At 44.0% G+C, this 21,725-nt stretch overlaps 1 protein-coding gene across 4 annotated transcripts in view; it reads left to right on the top strand.

Annotated features, from left to right (window-relative positions):
• Positions 1 to 21,725, top strand: part of LOC137415117 (nucleosome-remodeling factor subunit BPTF) — a 239,283-nt gene that overhangs the window by 133,613 nt on the left and 83,945 nt on the right. For 3 of the 4 annotated variants that reach the window (XM_078785831.1, XM_078785830.1, XM_078785828.1), the window contains 4 exons: positions 8 to 152; positions 5,050 to 5,223; positions 5,438 to 7,952; positions 19,901 to 20,025. In XM_078785831.1, the coding sequence (XP_078641957.1) occupies positions 8 to 152; positions 5,050 to 5,223; positions 5,438 to 7,952; positions 19,901 to 20,025 (2,959 nt within the window). The remainder of the gene's footprint in view (positions 1 to 7; positions 153 to 5,049; positions 5,224 to 5,437; positions 7,953 to 19,900; positions 20,026 to 21,725) is intronic. The other variant, XM_078785829.1, reaches the window with a different exon arrangement.

Genomic DNA, 21,725 nt, shown 5'->3' with positions numbered 1-21,725 from the left:
GTGGCAGGTTTGGAAGCAAAAGGGAGAGGAGTACAGGATAACAGGTTACGGTGGATGGATGTGGGTCGGAAGGACCCGCATTTCACGCTTCCTTCCTCGCTTTCCTGGCAGCACCAATCCTAATTACCGGCTTGCTGACAAGTCATCTACAGGTAACAAATTACCATTTGAGCTGTCCTGGTGTTCATAACCTAACGACAAATAATCCCTATGTATATTAGAGGCAATGTATCCTCGTCCTCTCCCCTCATCCCTCCCTTTCTCCATCAGCTGGACTGTAATTTCATTTATTAGTAAATACCCGCTCCCTTTGGGAGTGAATTATGGTGTCATTGAAATATCTTGTGCAATGCAATGTGTTTAGCTGCACTGCGGTTCCTTCACGAAGGATTTCCTTTAGGGCTGTTGCATAAACACACCTTAGGAAATACTCATGTAAGGATTTCCTTGAGGTTGAGAAAATTCTGAGGAGCCATTGCTATGCTGGGCAATCATTCAGATTAGAGATAGGAAGAAGCGGCCAAATGCAAGAACACGTAATTTTAAATGACACTTGTTATGTGTTGCATGGGGAAAACGTGTTTCTGGATAAAGGAGGAATAACATGATTCTTGTGTAAAATTCATTGATTCGCATTGAGCATTTTATCTTAAATTTGTTAACGTGTGCAGTAAATGTTTGGAAACTTTCCGAAAATGGTGAAATTTTGAGATTATAAAAGTGAAATATGAGTGCGAAACACCAAGCAAAATATTCTAGATGTCATGAAAGAATAGCAAAGTCATCCATGTCACTCTGCCGCCACTCATAGCGTGTTTTGCAATGTAAAATCAAGTCTCAATTGTTGAAGTATTGGCCTAGTTGCATAAAGCATCCGTAAGGAAAGATTTGAGGATTTACTTAAATATTTCCTTTAGTTTCACGTTAAAGATACTCTTATTTTGAGCATGGTTGCATATCAGAACATTCTTTAAGTTTTTCATTGAAACCTTCCTTAAACTTAAGGGAGCACTCCCCTTCCCTCAACCCCCTTAAAATTGGACACAAAAGACGCCGATTATTGAAGCGCGGTGCCAGAGACTGAGTGAACAAAACTTCACAATTGAAAAATATTTTGCTTGTTGTTTCGTACTTGTATTTCACTTTCATAATTTCACACTTGCACCATTCTTGGAAAGTTTCCAACCATTCATTGCACACATTAACACATTTACAACTCGAACGGCACTCAGTAGAGAGCATACCTCTGCCTGGTGAACAGTTTATGTTTTGTATCCCACTGATCGGTTTTATATCCCACTGTTTTGTATCCAGCTGTATGTTGGTTTTAGCCCTATCACTCAATGGTGAAGAATCGCTTTAAAAAAAATTAAACAATTCTCATATCCGAATCCATATTCAGATCTTCACCAAAATCGAATCGATTCTTCCTTGTCACACACCCAACCGGTCTACAAAGTTTCGTCCAAATCCGTCCACAACTTTTAGAGATATCCTGCTAGGTATCGTTTTTGGCCCTTTCTCCCAATGGTGAAGAATCACTTTTAAAATTATAGTAGCCGAATGCGAATCTTCACCAAAATCCAATCATTTCATCCTTGTCACATACACTACCTCTCCGCCAAATTTCGTCCGAATCCATCCACAACTTTTTGAGATATCTTGTTCACAACGGACAGACAAATAGACCGTTTTGGTTCAGGGGTGAAAGCATAACCTCCATCCATCTTTTGTGGCGTAGTTAATTAAATGTTCAATGAGAATCAAATGAATTTTACGCAAGAATCATTTTATTTTTTCTTCATCCGGAAGCACATGTTTCTTGCTTATGTGTTCTTGCTTTTAGATGCCTCTTCCTATCTCTAATCTGATTTGTTGCCTAGCATAGCAATGGCTCCTAAAGATTTTCTCAACCTTAAGGAAATCCTTAGCTGAGGATTTCCTAAGGGTTGTTTATACAACAGCCCTTGAGGGAAATTCTTCGCTAAGTGAAATAAAATGTACCTTAAGGGAAAATTTCCTTAACCCATAAACTGCATCGTGCCATGATCATGGCCGAGATATATATACAAATGAGTTTAAACTGATGTCAACCCAAAGAACGAATCATGACCTTTCTTGCAATGTATAATACCCAGATAAATTAGGAAAACCTGCTTTGAATTGGTGGAGAAAAGCCGATGGCAAAAGAGTATATCTTGGCTACTAACCAGTAAATCCAGCACTTTATGAGTTAAGGATGAGGGAATATTTTGCAACTGGGCCATTGTTTTATCAGCCTCTGGCATCACGCTGCGATAATCGTCCTCTTTGTGACCAATTTCCATGAAGAGCGCCTTTTGGAAGCTCAAAGGTTAGTGGGGGGGGGGGGGGGGTAGGGGGGAGGAGGAGTTTAGTTTAAGGAAGGTTTTAAGGAAAAACTTAAGTAACGTTCGTACATGCATCCATCCTTAAATTAAGGGTGTCCTTCAGGGGAAAATTCAGGAAATGTTTAAGTAAATCCTCAAACCTTTCCTTCAAGATGCTTTGTGCCATAAAGTGCATCGTGAGATGCACCTGGGCCCGTGACATTAGCTTGACAAGGACCTTCTGTCGTTAGCCTGTCACCATTCGCAGCAGGGAACGGGTGTGTGTGTGCATGCGTGTGTGCGTGTCGTAACGTTTTTGCCATTTGAGCTTTTGTCATAAATTTTTCAACAAACCATTATTTTGAGAATGTGGAGGAAGTAATTAAATAATGGTTCAAAATGTGAAAGGAAAAAGTCCTAGTGACTGTATAATCCTTCTTAGCCCCACCATACATTATAATACAACAATACAATATAATATAATACAAGAATACAACAGCTCCACGAGCTGCGGGATTTATTGCCTTGCAGACGAGTTCCGGGAGTGTGGTTGCTCGGGGAAAAGCGCTATAACAGGGAAGTCCCTCCCCATAAACTGTTTATTTATCGGCAGGGAAAAAGATTAAACGCAGAGTGATAATGACTGTCTGTCTCTGCCAGGCCATAACGTTTTTACCATTTGAGCTTCCTTCATCAAATTTTCAAGAAACCCTTCCTTCTATTACTAAAAACTGCTGAGTGTGCGTCCATCCATGCGTCACACTTTTTTTTTTAAAGGTTCCTGCTGTTGTGGAATGATAAAAATGGTACAGTTGGAAAGCAAATAATCGATTTGCTTCGATTGAAAAAATTTTTTTTAACTTTAAAAACTTCATGGGTGTTTTATCACAATTTTGCCTTTTAGCAGGACTTGGTGCTTGGAACTGATTGCAGCTGTTCCAGCGGTGCCATTTTAAAGCAGGAACCCTTTAAAATAAAGCATAACATACAAGGAAGGAGCACATGAAATTAAATATAGTAATACTTCTTGAAGCAATAGAAAGTCCCCCCCCCCTTACCCCCCCCCCCTTCCCACGCCTCCTCCCCCCAAGCCCTCTCCCTCCCACACTTCTCCCTGCTCTCAAATGTTGTGGTTGTGTGCTTCCCCTTCTCTCCCCATCTTGTCTTCCACTCCCTCTTTTTGTATATTTTGTTTGTCTGGTTGATTTGTTTGTGAAATAAATGTTAACTCTTTCACGCGCCTCGATTCAGTATACAAAAAAAAATCTTTTCTACCCCCGCTAATTTCGGTCCCCTTGTGTTTTATACCTCTCCCCCTCCCCCCCCCCCTTCCCATGCCTCCTCCCCCCAAGCCCTCTCCCTCCCACACTTCTCCCTGCTCTCAAATGTTGTGGTTGTGTGCTTCCCCTTCTCTCCCCATCTTGTCTTCCGCTTCCTCTTTTTGTATATTTTGTTTGTCTGGTTGATTTGTTTGTGAAATAAATGTTAGCTCTTTCACGAGCCTCGATTCAGTATACAAAAAAAAATCTTTTCTACCCCCGCTAATTTCGGTCCCCTTGTGTTTTATACCTCCCCCCCCCCCCCCCCTCCCCCCTTCCCACGCCTCCTCCCCCCAAGCCCTCTCCCTCCCACACTTCTCCCTGCTCTCAAATGTTGTGGTTGTGTGCTTCCCCTTCTCTCCCCATCTTGTCTTCCGCTCCCTCTTTTTGTATATTTTGTTTGTCTGGTTGATTTGTTTATGAAATAAATGTTAGCTCTTTCACAAGCCTCGATTCAGTATACAACAAAAAAAAAAAAAAAAATTATGTAAAAGTACACAAAATGAGCACACAAACAACAACAACAACAACAATAACCATGGTTGTGACAACAACAATAACAACAACAAGATGGTATAAAATAGTGCTATGAGAATATGGAAGCCTGGTATTGGTTTAATGGTCAAGGTGGCCGGCTTAAGATCCTAGGGTATTGAGTTCTAGCCCTTGTCGTGTCAATTAATTAACATAAGGTGGGTCGACTCAGCCTGTCCTCCTTCCGAGGTCGACAAAATGAGTACCAGTTAGCTGGTAAGGGAGCATGGCATCATCAGCCCAGCTGCACCTTCAGAGAATGATACAGCCAAGCAACCACAGGCTGCATAAGAATAGATAAATAAATGAGAATGTGGAGAAAACAAATTGATAATTGGGTCAAAATGTCAAAGGGCAAAGACATAGTGACTATAAATAGCCCTTATCAGTCCATCCGCAGCACGTCAAGCGCAACACAGCCAGTTTTTTTTTATTGCTTCCATGTTTCTTTATTTACCATTAAGCTTCAGTGTGTCTTTCCAGGTCATAACGTTTTTAGAAATTGAGCTTTTGTCATCAAATTTTCAACAAATTTTTATTATGAGAATATGAAGAACACAAATGAATAAAATGTACAATTTTTTTTAAACTGTCGTTTTCGTCAAGATTAGTTCGAGTCCAAAGCGGACGTAGACTGGCTTTGCATTTTTGAGATGCTTTCTAGTTTGTTTTTTGTTGCATTTCCTGCCATTAGCGATACATATTGATCTTGTTTCATTCATTAAATTAATTGGGATTTGAGCTCCTTCTTTGCCTAAATGGATTTTGGTGATCTAATATACATTTTCTGCAGTCGTCGATGTGTCTGAATGACCCTCTTTGGCACAACTGCCCTGTGATGTGTCCAGAAGCCATGAAACATGAGCGATGTGCCAGCTCAGATGGCAAGGTGGAGAGCTTGGAGCCTCAGCAAAAGCAAACCAGTGATGCAGAAACGAAAACGAGTGTCTTACTGGAAAAAGGGGAACCGAACAAACAGCTAATGAATATGGATGTGAGATCTCAAGGAAATGCATCACAAGGTGAGCTGTATGGAGATCTGTAAGTTGGCAATGGTTCATTGGAGGAACAGAGGATGGCTTATTGACATGGAGCTCCAGACATCATTACACAAATCACATTGCACAGACGAATCACACAGAAGCTCTTTTTGTGGTTGTGCAGATGTATTTGTATATAATGCTTTTATTATGTTGTCTGCATCTCACTTAATCTCTCTGTTGTGGATTATCACAGAATCTGTATATGGCCCATCGTTACCAGTGAACGATGAGATAGACGTGGATGTGGAGGAGTCTGAGGCAGAACCAATTGTTGAGATGAAGCAAGAGCCTGGAGAGAGAACGCCACGCGACGGTGAAGCACTAGACTCCAGGACCTGTGCGGTGGAAAGTAAGGCCCTGTTGATACCAGTCAAGCAAGAACCACCTGATAATCTTGAAGGTTTTGTTGACCAGACTGATAAACTGGAACCTTTGAAGCAGGAGACGATCCACCAAGAAGACATAAGTTTGTCACAGCAAGAAGAGTCTCAAAACAGCAATGGGGTGAAAGGAAAAATCAAATGTGAAGTGGTAAGTGAAGATGACGTGGAGATAATGGAGGAAGAGGTGAAGAAGAATGATGGAGAGGGGGAAGAATCTGAAGTGAATGTGGACTCTGTTGCGAGGGATAGTGAAGCTGATCATGATGGCAGCAGACGTGTAGACATCGATGAGGATGAGGAAGAGTCTTCATCGATGCGCTCTGGGCCTAGTTCAGTGGATGGAGAGCAGCGATGGGGTGAGGATGAGGCTTTAGCAGCGCTTGGGAAGTTTGATGTCATTGACGTGTGCATGGGGTTTCTGTCGCGTACCTGGTACCCTAAAATGGTGAAAGCATCACGACTGGACTCTCTATTAGAGAGGCGTCAGAAACAGTTCATCCTCGAGGAGCGCCAGAGGTTGCAGGCCCTTCCTCGAACTTGCCTGGGCACAGCAAGCTTCAGAGCTGCTTGTACTCCTTCCTTAAAAGATGCCAAAAGGCAATGGGACAGGAGTACTAATGCAGGTAAAGTTGTCACACGTGATTTGGCATCAGAAATCAGGCGAAGTCAGTCGACCAAGAATGGTAGTAGAGTGGAGTTTGACAAGACAGGAAGCAAGAACAACACCATGTGTGCAGAGGTCGGAATTGTGCAAGCGGGTTTGTCAAAAGAAAGATGTTTGAAGAGCAGTAATGCAAAGGAGACAATCGTAAAAGATGAAGATTCTGTAACAGTCGAGGAGAAGAAAACCACTTGTAAACCTGAGGCAGAAGGGATTGGTTTGAGAATTGAAGCCAAACTTTACAAAACCTCAGATTCTATTGCAGATGGAAAATGGACTCGAGATGATTTGATGCAGTTCGAGGATAACAGGATGGAGCCGCTTAATGGCACAAGAAAGGCAAAAGATGTTGGTGATGAGCAACTCAACAAAAAAGTGCCAGCAACAATTTTAGGGACGGAAGATGAGATTTGGCATGCAGAGAATGCCAACAACAGAACAACCTCCATTGGTCCAGCAATAGTTACAAATGCTGAAAATGGTGGTGACCAGGAAAATGATTGTCTGGGAGGGATGGTCAATGGTGATGTGGAATCTAAAAGGATTGTGAACATTACAGCAGCTAAAGGTCCGCATTTGGCCTTGCCAGTGATGCAAGAAAGTAGAAAGGAACATGAAGACGGGCTTCCACTAAACCATGTAAGCAAGCCAGATGATTCTAGTAATGGCAGCTGTATGTTATTGTCTGAAGAGAGAGCTGAACAGAATGTCAGGATACATAGAGGGCATGTGCAACAAGTCTCCAGCACATCCAATTTCACTCACCCAAAGCTACCCACTGTGACTGCAGGGATATCTGAGGATGGATTATCAGATGAAGACTCCACCCATGTTGTTCCTGTCAATTCATTTTCAGGCGCTGTTCCAAATTCTGCTTTGTCCATTCGCCATCCAGCCATTGTCACGTCAGTGTCCAGGGTTTCATCCTCCTCTGCCAATAATTATTCATCTCCTGCTGCATCACCTCTTGGAACATCTGTCATTGACTTTACTGCGGCTAGTTGCACTTCTTCAATGAAACCCGAGGCTGACTCCACAGTGAACTCGCTTTCCCCTTTGGTAATGGCTGCAGAAACTGCAGTGGCACGTAACACTGCAAACCTGGCTTCAGTAATCATTAAACCTGCGAGAGCACCAACTGTAGTCACTGAACACGAGACTTTTGCAACGATGTCTTCAGTTTCGGAAGCAACACCTGTGCTCACTTCTTCACAGAGCTCCACAACATCATGCGTTGCATCCGCTTTTGTTACGGTCACCACATCAATTACCACCAACAAGATGTCGACGTGTCAGATGGGTGGTGCAACTGTCACTACAGCTTCTATCTTGTCATCCATGGCATTCAAAACAACAACAACAACAACAACAACAGCAACATCAGAAACGTTGACAAGACAAGCCTGTTTCACTTCTAAGAAAGTGAAATTGTTAAAGTTTGCCAGACCCAAGAAAGCACGATCTGGCACGGCATTGCCATCTTATAGGAAGTTCTTGACACGAAGTGGTCGTAAGAGTATTTTTGTGCTACCTGCGGAGGAGCTGCGGAGGTTGGCACGGCATGCTGGTGCTCGTGAAGTTCAAGGCTTCAGCTACCTTGCTAAACAAGCTTGGGACGTCTGGCCCTTCCCATCTCCACGTCCTACATTTGCTATATCGTGGAGGTAAGTGTGACTGCCATCATACCTGTTGCTTGTTATTTTAGTAACTGAATTTTGGAAGTCCTGTTCTATATACAGTCACGTGAAAAGGTAAGTACACCCCATGTAAAGTTTTGACTTTTTCAACATATTTCAACATACAGCTATTTGATCTTCATTTCAACAATATTGATAGATAAAGGTGATATAATATAACAAATATCATGAAACATTTACATTTTGTAGTCCATTGTATAATTTAAATAAACATAAATGCAGATTTTGCATGTGGAAAAAGTAAGTACACCCCTACATTTATCACTACTTCAAATACCTAAAATTAGAATCAGGTGCCCCAGCTCAGGTGCAAATGATTAGAACATCGTTAGAGAGGATCTTGGAGGAACCTGTCTTATTTAAACCTCAGACCTTTAGTTTGGTTTGCTCTTTGTTGTTGAAGTGTGTGGCGTCACCATGCCTAGATCAAAAGAGCTCTCTGAGGCCTTCAGAAAGAAGGTTATAGATGCCTACGAGTCTGGGAAGGGATTTAAAAAGATCTCCAAACAATTTGAAATCAATCATTCGACTGTCCGGAAAATCATCTACAAGTGGAGAAGATGCCAAACAACTGCCAACTTGTTCAGGCCAGGCCGCCCAAGCAAGTTCAGCCCGAGAGCAGACCGCAAGATGCTGAAAGAAGTCTCTAAGAACCCCAGAATATCAGCACGGGACTTACAGGTAGCTCTTGCCACTGTTGATGTCAAAGTGGACGAGTCTACCACAAGAAAGAGGCTGCACAAATTTGATCTACATGGGAGGTGTGCCAGGAGGAAACCTTTGCTGTCCAGAAAGAACATCAGGGCAAGACTAAAGTTTGCCAATGAATATCGAGGCAAAGACCAGCACTTCTGGAACAATGTGCTCTGGACAGATGAGTCAAAGGTAGAGCTATTTGGCCACAGTACCAGAAGACATGTTTCGCGAAAACCAAAGACAGAATTTGACCACAAGAACCTGATACCAACTGTAAAGCATGGTGGTGGAAATATTATGGTTTGGGGCAGCTTTGCTGCATCAGGGCCTGGGCAGCTCACCATCATAGAATCCACTATGAATTCTTCATTGTACCAGAGGGTGCTTGAGGATAATGTGAGGCCATCTGTCGGAGAGTTCAAGCTCAACCGAAGGTGGACCTTGCAACATGACAATGACCCTAAACATACCAGTAAATCCACCAAGGAATAGCTGAAAAGAAAGAAATGGAGGGTTCTGGAATGGCCAAGTCAAAGCCCGGATCTAAATCCCATTGAGATGTTGTGGGGGGGATTTGAAACGAGCTGTGCAATGTGCATGCAAGAAACCCCTCAAACATCGCAAAGCTGAAAGAATTCTGCATGGAGGAGTGGGCAAAAATTTCTCCCAGTCGATGTCAGAGACTGGTAGACAGTTATAAGAATCGCCTACTTGAGGTTGTTTCTGCTAATACCACCTATTAGAGCCAAGGGTGTACTTACTTTTTCCACATGCGAAATTTGCATTTATGTTTATTTAAATGATACAATGGACTACAAAATGTAAATGTTTCATGATATTTGTTATACTAGGGCATGCCCGTACTATATATAAGCTAGGACGTGCCCGTACGTGGGTGCCCGTTCCTTGCCAAAAAAAAAAAAAAAAAAAATTTGTGTAGGGGTGTGTGTGTGTAAACATCCTAGGGCGTGCCCGTACGTGGGTGCAAAAAAACATGCGTGCAAACAACAACAACAAAAAAAAACTTTGAAACCACGTGGCAGTAACGACCACAGAACCCCCCCCTCTATTTACATGAATGGTTTGGTCCATTCGCAACGACCACAGAACCCCCCCCTCTATTTACATGAAATGGTTTGGTCCAAAGCGAACGGCTTGCGGTGTTTGGTAAAGAAATCGCCATAGCTCGGTAACTACTTGTCCGATTAATTTCAAACCTTGAAAAGGCACATCCTCGGGTCCCCAGCAATATACCTGGCAAGTTTCAAGTATATCGGACCGGTAGTTGTCGAGAAACAGCGGTCACAGACAAACATACACACATACACACATACACACATACACACAGAGATTAATGGAATTATAGATAGATTATATCACCTTTATCTGTCAATATTGTTGAAATGAAGATCAAATAGCTGTATGTTGAAATATGTTGAAAAAGTCAAAACTTTACATGGGGTGTACTTACTTTTTCATGTGACTGTAAAACAATGTATCAAATAATTGATCACCAGACCTGCAAAAAATGTTAGTAGTGTATTAAATATGAGAAAGATAATGGTCAATAATATTTTGCGTAAGAGCCGAGGCATTTTTTAAGGACAAAAGGAATTTAGAGCAGGTTAAGATAAGTGTGGGCCCATTGAATGATAGCGCAGAGAGATTGGTAACAGCCAGGGGAATTCCCAATGGCTGAGAGCATATATCTAGGGGGTAAGGAAGGGCTTTTAGAGGACTTCCAGGTAGGAGTGGAAAGCAGCTAGAAAAGTCAGGAGAAGACAAAGCCAATTTATATGCATCCAAGTATGATGATAATAATAATAATTTTACTGTAGATAGTGCATATACTGTAGAACGTTTGATGAAATATCTCAATGCTTTTAAAATAAAATCAAGTATAAGGAAACCCAGGTGATGCAGCTTGTTTAGTGCAAGCACATACTGAGTAATGCAGCGATAGGAGCAGCCAGTCAGGTGCACTCCAATAACTGCCGTATTTTTGGCGAACAAGTCGATACTTTCCCCCTCCGTCGGTCCAGGCCTCGACTAGTACTCAGAATCGACTTACCTATGGTTTAAGACATTGGAAAATCAGCCAGTTGCTTATAAGTTAAGGTTATAACTTCAAATATAATGCTTTTACAAGTACATAATATATTTGAATATGTGTGTTTGTATATGTATGTATGTGTTCATATAAATATATATATTGTGTGTGTGTGTGTGTGTGTGTGTGTGTGTGTGTGTGTGTGTGTGTGTGTGTGTGTGTGTGTGTGTGTGTGTGTGTGTGTGTGTGTGTGTGTGTGTGTGTGTGTGTGTGTGTGTGTGTACGTGGTAAGGTTTTGAGGTTATGTGTAGGGGTAGGTTGAGGCGCTTTGGACACGTGCAAAGGAGAGGGGAAGGCAGCTGTTTGAAGAGATGTATAAATATGAATGTGAATGGAAAGAGAGCTGGAGGCCCTCTGAGCAGAACATGGAATGAGTTGCTGAAAGATGATATCTGGGTTAAAGGACTAACAAGAGAGATAGCAATGAATCGTGCAACCTGGAAAGCATTGATGATGATGATTATGATGATGAATATGATGAAGAAGAACCTACAAGGGCATTGCATCAGCGGCCCAGCAAATGATTCCCCCGCAGCCTTGTGCTGTATACGAACAATAAGAATTCCCAATTGAGTTGAAATGTCGTCCCACAAAGTAATTCAAATAATATGCACAAAACAGCGCATTAATATTCATGACCCTGGAAGTACCATAGGCAGCGATGCGTTGTGAGCATCAGGGAGGAATTAACACCTCTATTGATTTGACTGACAGTTTTGCTAACCATCACAGTTGATCTGATACTCCAAATCGACTTATATATTAATGAAGGAAAGTAAAATTGGAAAATTACACAATTCGACTTATATTTCACATCGACTTTCATCCTAAAAATATGGTATTTAAACAAAAATAGGATTATTGATAAGGTGGATGTGAGAAATCCAGTGGATGTGGTATATCTGGACCTTCAGAAGGTATTTGATAAGGTCCCAGAGAGAAGGCCATTGGCTTAGGTGAGGACTTGTGGAATGGCTGGGAGAGCCGCTAACTGGATTGGAAACTGGCTTCGTGAAAGGAAACAAAGATGACTGCGATGGGGAGGATGTCTGGCTGGTAGTTTGCAAGTAGTGAGGTACCTCAGGGATTGGTACGAGGACCATCGTTTTAATTATTGTTTCCGTTCATGTTTTGGATAGTGGGATAAAGAGTCTGCTTTCAAAATTTGCAGATGACATACAGTGCATTCAGAAAGTATTCAGACCCCTTCACTTTTTTCACATTTTGTTATGTTGCAGCATTATGCTGAAATCGTTTAAATTCTTTTTTTCCCCTCATCAATCTACACTCAATACCCTATAATGACAAAGAGAAAACAGGATTTTAGAAAGTTTTGCAAATTTATTAAAAAGAAAAAACTGAAATATCACATTGACATAAGTATTCAGACCCTTTTGCTATGACACTTGAAATTTAGCTCAGGTGCCTCCCATTTCTCTTCATCAACTTTGAGATTTGGACACCTTTATTGGAGTCCACCTGTGGTAAATTCAGTTGATTGGACATGATTGGAAAGGCACACACCTGTCTTTATAAGGTCTCACAGCTAACAATGCATATCAGAGCAAAAACCAAGCCATGAGGTCGAAGGAACTGCCTGCAGAGCTCAGAGACAGGATTGTGTCGAGGCACAGATCTGGGGAAGCCTACAAAGAAAATCTCTGCTGCATTGAAGGTTCCCAAGAGCACAGTGGCCTCCATAATTCCTAAATAGAAGTTTGGAACAACCAGGACTCTTCCTTGAGCTGGCTGCCCGGCCAAACTGAGCAATTGGGGGAGAAAGGCCTTGGTAAGAGAGGTGACCAAGAACCCGATGGTGACTCTGGCTGAGCTCCAGAGATCCTGTGTGGAGATGGGAGAAACTTCCAGAAGGACAACCATCACTGCAACACTCTACCGATCTGGGCTTTATGGCAGAGTGGCCAGACGGAAGCCATACAGTTCAATCTTGGTTTCATCAGACCACAGAATCTTGTTTCTCACAGTCTGGGAGTCCTTTAGATGCTTTTTTGCAAACTCCAAGCGGGCTTTCAGGTGTCTTTCACTGAGGAGAGGCTTCCGTGCCTTAACCATTAAGCCAACACCAAGTCCTGTACTAATTTTCCGTTTTATATTTTTCCTTGTGAGGTCAAAGTTAAACTCGTCCAAGACATTCACAATATGAAGGAGTGTGCCAAATTTAGCGATTGCAGATGCTCTCGTTAAGTTATTCTGCAGCCAAAACCCCTCAACCTCAACCATACCTTTCCCTTCACCACATTAAATAAAGTAGATATATTGATTGAATTATCCCAGATAATTGAATATTGAATTATCCCTATGAGTACGGATGACGTCCAGTGCCGCAACCCGTGAAAAAGTTTTGTGTACGGATGACGTTACTACACGTCATCGACTATACCTATAAATAAACCGTCAGTACGTAGTTGCATTCCTGTACCAAAATGCCAAATTAATCCCGTCCCGGGGGTATCTTTATCAAAAAAAAATCCCGTAATCAAAGGGTTAATGTGGTGTTGATGGAGTATCGGCATAAGGCTAAATTGTCTCTTGTGTCCAGGTTCCTTGTATAATCCTTGGTATCACAATATCCTTGTAACACAGAGTACATGCGAGTATAACATAATATTTAAATGTGCCTGAGATCTACTATATAAGAGAGCTGTTGGTTGGTCTGTGTGTGTTTCTGTCTGTCTGTCTGTGTCACCATTTTTCTCAGAGATAGCTGAATGCATCTTCGTCAAACTTTCAGAGGTTCATCAGTGACTGATTGGGAGTTTTTTAGGCAACAAAAAAAATTTAAGCTATAGCGCCATTCCTCTACAGTGCGTATCAAAAAAAAGGTAATCCGAATTCAAGGGGTTAATATGCAAAGGTTATTTAGTTTGACAATTTACATGTGGTTTACCAATTATGAGGAGATCTCGGCTTTCCATTGATGCCTTTCATGCATCATTGCTGTCACACATGACCGAGTACATGTTCATTGAAAATGACAAGTTCAAATCGCATTTTTACAAGTTTGGCTAATCGGTGCAAGGCAGTTTTAAATGGACGCATTACTTGTCGACTGCCAAGTTGATTATGTAAAATTGCTAAGCTGGTCTGGTAATCGTCGGTTGCGTCATCCTTTGTTTAAGATGGGTATTTAAGATGGGCCTACAGTGTATGAGTTTAGTGACAGTCTGGGTCATTGAAAAGATGGTTCAACTTACGACTGAACAGCGGAACTTCGTGGTTACAACCTTTCACCAAACTGGAAGTTTGCAGCGAACTCGTGATGCGTTCAGGGAACGTTTCGCAGAACGGGAGCCTCCAGCAGCCAAAACCATCTGGGCGAATGTTAGAAAATACCAAGAGCATGGCACTAGCCTCAACCACAACAAGGGGAATTCTGGTTGGAGGCGCACTGGGCGATCGGAAATGAACATTGCAGCAGTAAGGCAGCAAGTTTTGGAGCATCCGAGGGACACCGGCGCAAGACGAAATGGGACGGGATTGCCTTTAGGCACCATTTAACCGAATCACAAGACTGGACCTCCACCAACATCCAGATCAGATTCACATCCGGGATCAACTTACGCCAGGGGATTTTGCCAGGAGGCTGGTGCTTGCCAGATGGTTGATAGCACGTTGCGAAGCAGATTTCAATTGTCAATTGTCAAGCAGAAATGTCAATTTCCTGCGGTATCTCGTTGTCGGCGACGAAGCTGCTTTCGCCATGGACGGGCAAGGTCAATACCCATAATGTTCTTGAATATGCACCGACAGGACAACCCCCGGAATTTAATTTTGACACCAACATGAATCGACAAAAGTGGACTGTTTGGTTGGGACTTTGTGGAAGTGGTCAGGTGATCGGACCATTTTTCTTTCAAAAGAATGTCAATGGTAACAGGTATCTGCAGATGATCAATGATGAAGTTTTACCACAGCTGGAGGAGAACTTTGAGCGACAGGTTCGTGGTGTCTTCAGATATCTCTGGTGGACCCAAGACGGCGCCCCAGCACATCGTCTTATCGCTGTCCGAGATCGACTGAGGGAACTCTTTGGAGACCGAGTCATCGCCCTCAACCATGCAGTGGAATGGCCGCCAAGATCACCTGACCTCACACCATGTGATTATTTCCTTTGGGGACGTTTAAAGAACAAGGTGTTCGTAACTCCTCCCCGTGATCTTGACGAATTGCAGGGCCGTATTCGACATGAAGTGGATGCTTTGCGCAATGCCCCGGCTATGGTGAGACGAGCAGTTCAGGGCATGCTCTGCCGCTGTGAGCTTTGTGTTGAAAGGGGAGGTGGACATGTTGAAGGTGTGGGTGCAGAAAGGCCAATCATTCCTGAGAAAAGTTCACATCTGACGTTCATTTTGCACCAATTATCCTGACTTGCATCGATTAGCCAAATTTGTAAAAATGCGATTTGAACTTGTCATTTTCAATGAACATGTACTCGGTCATGTGTGACAGCAATGATGCATGGGAGCTATCAATGGAAAGCTGAGGATCTCCTCTTAATTAGTAAACCACATGTAAATTGTCAAAATAAATAACCTTTGCATATTAACCCCTTGAATTCGGATTACCTTTTTTTTTTATACGCACTGTATAGTGCCTTAGCCTTTTTGGTTAATGACCGTTATATACAAGTGTATATAACGCCTGATGTTGGGCTAGCGGCTAGGGTGCCAGCTTAGGATCCTAGGATCCTGGGTACGAATCCCGGTCGATCACTGAATTAACGCCAGGGGGGTTGACTCAGCCTGTCATCCTTCCGAGGTCGGCAAATTTGAGTGCCAGTTCACTGGTAATTCCCTGTTTGTCGTAAAAGGCGACAAAAAGGGGTGGCGGCAAGAAGGGCATCCGGCCGTAAAACATTGCTTCAAAAAGGGGACCAACAAAAACAACAACAACCACGGTGCCCGAAAAAGGCCGACCCCCGCTTAGCGGGGAAAAATGGCCTCTAAAGGTGGTTATATACAAGTACACATTCGCATAAATAAATACAAAACAATCACCAGACATTTGAACACAAATAACAAAACAATACCGGAAGCGGTCGAAGTTGGTGGTAAGGCTTCTTCTTCTTCCTGAACGTCATCATACTTAACTCAGAAACGTGATGAACGGCACAATCACCAGCATATATTCAACAAAAAGGTAACATGATGATTTTGACATTTGTGATGGATTTTGATTTGGATGTAATTGCCTTTCCATTATATTTGCCCTTATTTAAAATATGTTAATGTTTCTTTTTCACTTGAGCAATGCCGGGTACTCCAGCTACAAACACTTATATACTTTACTTGGGGTACAAATACAAATACAACCTTGTCTGGGGGTAACATAGGCTATGTGGCCGCGGCCTCATTCCCCACACAGGCCAGGAGAGGGGCGTAAATTCTTCATCTAAATGTGTACCGTGTAGCGCCACATGATGATGGTAGCAGAAGGTATTACAATTTCCTTTTTTTACCTGTGCAACGCTGAGGTGATGAAGCACTCTTTGCATGGGAAAAGTTTTCCTCCTTCCCTTCCTCCCCTCCCCCAAAACAGAGGGGCCTGTCAAAGCCACCCACCCCTCTCCCCTCCCCCCCCACAAGGATGTATATGTAGTATATCTTTCCCCTCATCTCCCCCTCCCCTCCCACTTCCATACCCCCGGTACATTCTTTGCATGGGAAAAGTCTGGGGGGTAACATAGGACGGGTACTCCTGCTAGTTAGAAATAATGTAATTTTGCTCAAAGCACAATGCTTCATATTCTATTGCTCAAAAGATTTTTTTTTTTTTTTTTTTTGTATACAAGATCGAGGCTCGTGAAAGAGCTAACATTAATCACACAAAAAGTCAAACCGACACACAAAACACAAAAAATAAGGGGAGCGGCAGACAAGATGGGGAGAGAGGGGGAAGGACACAAACACATTTAAGAGCAGGGACAATGGGAGAAATGTGCGAGGGGGAGGGCTTTGGGGGAGGTGGGAGAGGTATAAAACATATGAACACTGCAAGGACTTCCAGGAAAGAAGTTGGAATTTCAAAAAAAAAAAAAAAAAAAATGTATCTGGGGTGAATTATCGGGGGTAGAAAAGATCAAGGTTTTGGATGGGGGAAGATAAGAGATGGTGGTGAACAGCTGTTTTAAAGACCTGGAGGGAGGAGTGGGATTGAAGGGAGTGGGGGAGTTTGTTCCAGAGGTGGAGAAAAGGGGAATGAAAGAGTGAAGGTGAGCAGAGAGCCTAGATTTTGGCAGTTTAACCATGAGAGGGTTGCACGCAGATCTTGTGCGACCTGAAGGAATATTGGGGGGGACAGAGCACAGAGAGAGCTGGGGGCGCAAGGCTGGAGAGGAGTCGGTAGAAGACAGAAAGACCACCAACCTGCCTGCGGTGAGTGAGTGAAATGCCCTCGGAGTTAACTTCATCGCAGGAGATTCCAATGATTCTGAAAGCTTTGGTTTGAACAGCGTGAAGCCGAGCTAGGTGTGAGGCAGGAGCACCAGCCCAGATGGGGGAACAGTATTCCATTGAGCTGCAGATGAAAGCCTTGTATGTGGTGAGGAGTTCAGGTGTGCCAAGGAAGGACTTCGCACAACGGAGGATGCCCAGTCGGCGACTGGCTTTGGAGGCCAGCTTGGAAATGTGGTTTTCCCAAGAAAGATCATGGCAGATAGTGAGACCCAAAAGCTTGAGCGACAGAACTTCTTGGAGAGGATTGTGGAGAAAGTAGATGGGAGGGTTTTCCAGTCGGTCCTTTCGGAGAGACATTGTAAGAGTGTGCAATTTGTCAGGATTAAGGATTTGTCAGGATTTTACTTCTTTCTGTTAACGTCTTTTAGACAAACCCATTGTTTGACAGACCATGCACTTTTTTTGTATCGGCTCAATCATTACTTGTCTTGTGCCAATGTGGAACACCGATAGCAGTAAAACAACGAGATATCTGAGATCACCAAGTTTGATATCTGTGATGCCAAGTTTGAACAAAATCGGTCCATGTATGTCGAGAAATGGTTGGGGACAGTGACACATTTAAATAACAAAATGGCCACCATTCATCCATCTTGGATCTGATCTCGTAAAGCAAAATGCCACCCATGTGTATCCCATCATTCATTTTCTGTGTGCCAAGTTTGAGCAACATCGGTAAATGCTTGTTTAAGAAATGGTTAAGGACGTGTTCAACATCGGGTTTTTACAACTATAATGGCCGCCAGTCAGCCATCTTTGATTGCATCGCGAAACAAAATGATGTGCATATGTATACCGTCATTTATTGTCTTTGTGCCAATTATGAACAAAATTGGTCCATACATCTCTGAGGTTTGGTTGTGGATGCACGGACAGACGGACGAGACCCCATCCATAAACCCCCGTTTGGGAATAATTCCCACGTGGGCTAATAATATCCTACTTCACATTAATATTGTTGCGGATCTCGAGCCCGTCGGCGTATTGAGGGTGGATTAAGCCCTTCTCCCCCTCGAGCTTCGAGTCCACGAGGCCGCTACCCACTTTACACTCCTGGGGGCGGATTGCTGAGCAATTCCAGCCGTCAACCCCGCAGCGAGCGCGCGGAAGGGTTTCCGGTCAAATACCCGAGTACCTTCGATACACGTGCCGCTGCCAGGACGGGGGCTGAACCTCATACGAGTCACGCTGGGTTCATACGCCCGAGCGGTTTGCGTGTCACGTGACTCGTGCCGTTAATTATTATGAACTCAAGCGGTTTTATCTCGTGCAATGCGAGGCCAATGATGAAAAGACGTATACGGCCAAGTTGGAAGCAAAACACAGGTTTATTCACAATTTGTACAATGGCCAAAGAGAAGAGACACAGGATAGAAACTTAACCGTTCTTAACTTAATTCCCGGACAAGGGCCCTCTCACTCACGCGGGGAAAGGAAGGAAGAAGAGGACGCGCTCAAAGCGCGGCCGCTTGGTGCTGCTCGCCCCGGACGGCTCGTTGGGCGTGTCCCTCGAGGATGTTCACGGCAAGGACGTCGGCCTCCAGTCGTGCACCCACGGGACTCTCCACAGCGTGTTCCGAAGTCGGTGAGGCAAATGCGCACGTGCAGGGAGCCCAGACAGGGAGATCGTTGGAGTATAGGGCCACGGGAGAGATCGTCCTTTGAGAGCATTTATAACATGGCAGCAGAGAGCAGGGGCAGAACGCAGAGATCTGGGCAGAGCGCTGAGAGCTTCTTGAGTTCGGGGGGGGGGGGGGGGGCGGCAGAGAGCTTGGGCAGAGGGCGTGCTGGGAGCTTGGCCACGGAGAGAGAGCTTCTCGCTTCGAGAGTTCGGGGGCAGAGAGCTTGGGCAGAAAGTGCGCTGGGAGCTTTGCCACAGAGAGAGAGCTTCTCGTTTCGAGAGTTCGGGGGCAGAGCTTGGGCAGAGAGTGCTGAAAGCTTCAGAATCCCGGGACAGAGAGAGAGTTCGGGGGTCCGGGGCCGGGTTTTATAGCCCCCCCTCCCCCCCCCCCCCCCCGGAGTCCCACTAGAATGTTCCAAGGACCTCTCCTGGCCGCTGTTGCTGGCCACTCCCCTTTAGCTCCAATTGGCTGCCGTTGTTGGCCACTCCCCTTTAGCTCCCATTGGCTGCCGTTGGCCACTCCCCTTTAGCTCCTCCCTCGGGCCTCCTAGACTTGTCCCAGGCCCAGCACATGGTATTCCAGGCCCAGTGAGGCCTACCCTTACTTACCTGTCTCAACGCATACTAACACTGGGAAGGAGACTATACTTAACATTTAATAAGAAATAACTGAACTAAAGCGAGGCTACATGTTGTGGTGCAACTAACTAAAGGGGGGTTGTCTTTATTTCCGAAACCACAACAATATATTGCTGTATTGACTGCTTTGGGGAGATTTCAACTTGGAGTGAAATACTGAAATTATTAATCACCTAGCGCAGGACAGCACAGGAGCATACTCCATAGCACCTCATTTTCTTCCTCTTCAGAGGAAGCATTGAGCACGTATTGTTTAAAATTGCAGCATTGCTACTTGCATCTGTTTTATGTGGTATTTTCTCTCCCCCAATTTTTTCCCTTTCCTGAAATAGCTCTGCGAGTATTTGAGAAGTATATGGTGTGTGGCTTTCAGGTATCGCTTGCAAACAGTCCGGTCACTTTCTGCTGCTTCTTTAATGCTTCGACTGCTGTGGGCCTGCCTGCGTTGGGAGGATATGCTCGTCAAGCCACCAGCTGGTGCATCGACTACTCGCACAGGTTGGTTAAGCTAAAATTTTGAATTGTTGATCGAGGTATCTGACATATGAGTAGAAACCTTTCCGAAGGAGATGGGGACAATGGTAATTTTATCGTGAAATTCAGTAGCAGAGCAATTGGGCAGTACGAGTGCTGCTTCAATGGAAACTTCAATGGAAAGAAGTTTTGTGATTTAGGAGTCTATTCAATATGGTAAATTGCATTTCAAATTTGAATAGTTGGCTTTATCGACAAAAGGGCACTATTCTATTCCAGTACTCTATTTTGGCTTTCCTCTGCAGCTCACCTGTGCTTTTGCACATTTAATACCGTTTCTCAGCCTTTTCTGTCTGCTCATATTACCTTTGTCTGCTTATGCCCTCCATTGTCTTGTCTTGCCAGTATACAACAACAACAACAACAACATGCATTTTAAAGGCCATTTTCCCTGCGAGAGCGGGGGTTAGCCTTGCGGTCCCCATGACAATCTTCTCCATTTTGCCCGATTTACTGCATCTCTCCTTGTTAACCCCCTTGCCCGCATTTCTTCTTCCACCATCTTTAGCCAAGTCTTTCTCGGTCTTCCCCGTCCTCTACTTCCTTCTACATTCATTTCCATCACTCTTCTCAACCAGTCACTTTCATCCTTCCTCAACACATGACCAAACCATCTCAACCTGTTCCTCTTCACAACATCAATCACAGGCTCTATTCCCATCATCTTTCGCAATTCATCATTTGTCTTCCTCTCTCTCAACAATACTCCGCACATCCATCGAACCATTCGCATTTCCACCCTTTCCAACCTTCGTTGCTGGTCTACGTTCATTACCCATGTCTCGCTCCCATAAATCATAACACTTCTCACACATGCAGCATACACCTTTCCCTTCAGCTTCAACGACACTCCCCTCATCATCAGCACGCCACTCAATTCCCGAAACTTCTTCCATGCACATCTCACTCGAGCAACCGTTGCCGAGTCTGATCCACCTTCTCCATTCAGCATGTCTCCGAGGTAGCAAAATGTTTTCACACCTTCCAGCTTCACGCCGTCTCCAAGATCCAACTCAACATTTCCTCCATCTGCAGCTCCCTCTGTGCACACCTTACATATGAATGTAGCTGCCACACTGGTTAATGACCCTCTCAGACCACAACATTTTTGATGAACGCACTCAGCGCACATTGTACATTGGATGGAGTTCACTCCGACACCATTCCTACACACAGCACAGGGCCACTTCCCAGTTCTTTCCACCTCACCACATGCTTTACCACTTGCCATCACCTTCGTCTTTCCGATATTCACCTTCAGACCTTTTGTCTCCATACATTCCTTCCACTTGTTCATCTTTTCCTTCAGTCCATCCATACTTTCCGCAATCAACACCAGATCATCTGCATACAACAACTCCCACAGTAAACCCTCCTTTACGTTCTGAGCCAGCACCTCCATCACAGCTACAAATAGTAGTGGACTAATTCCCGCCCCCTGATGCACTCCCACCTTCACCTCAAACTCACCACTGTTCCCGTCCTTCGTCCTTACAGCTGTGCGCGCTCTTTTGTACATTGCCATCACTACTCTGATCAACCATTCCTCCACTCCTAACTTCCTCAATGCCCATGTCAATACTTTGCGTGGAACCCTATCGAATGCTTTCTCCAGATCAACGAACCCAAGAAACAACTTCTTCCTCTTCTCCATGTACTTCTCC

Source organism: Myxine glutinosa, chromosome 10, assembly GCF_964187855.1.
Source record: "Myxine glutinosa chromosome 10, kmMyxGlut1.1, whole genome shotgun sequence".
NCBI lineage: Eukaryota > Metazoa > Chordata > Myxini > Myxiniformes > Myxinidae > Myxine > Myxine glutinosa.
This window is presented reverse-complemented; position numbering and strand designations above follow the sequence as displayed.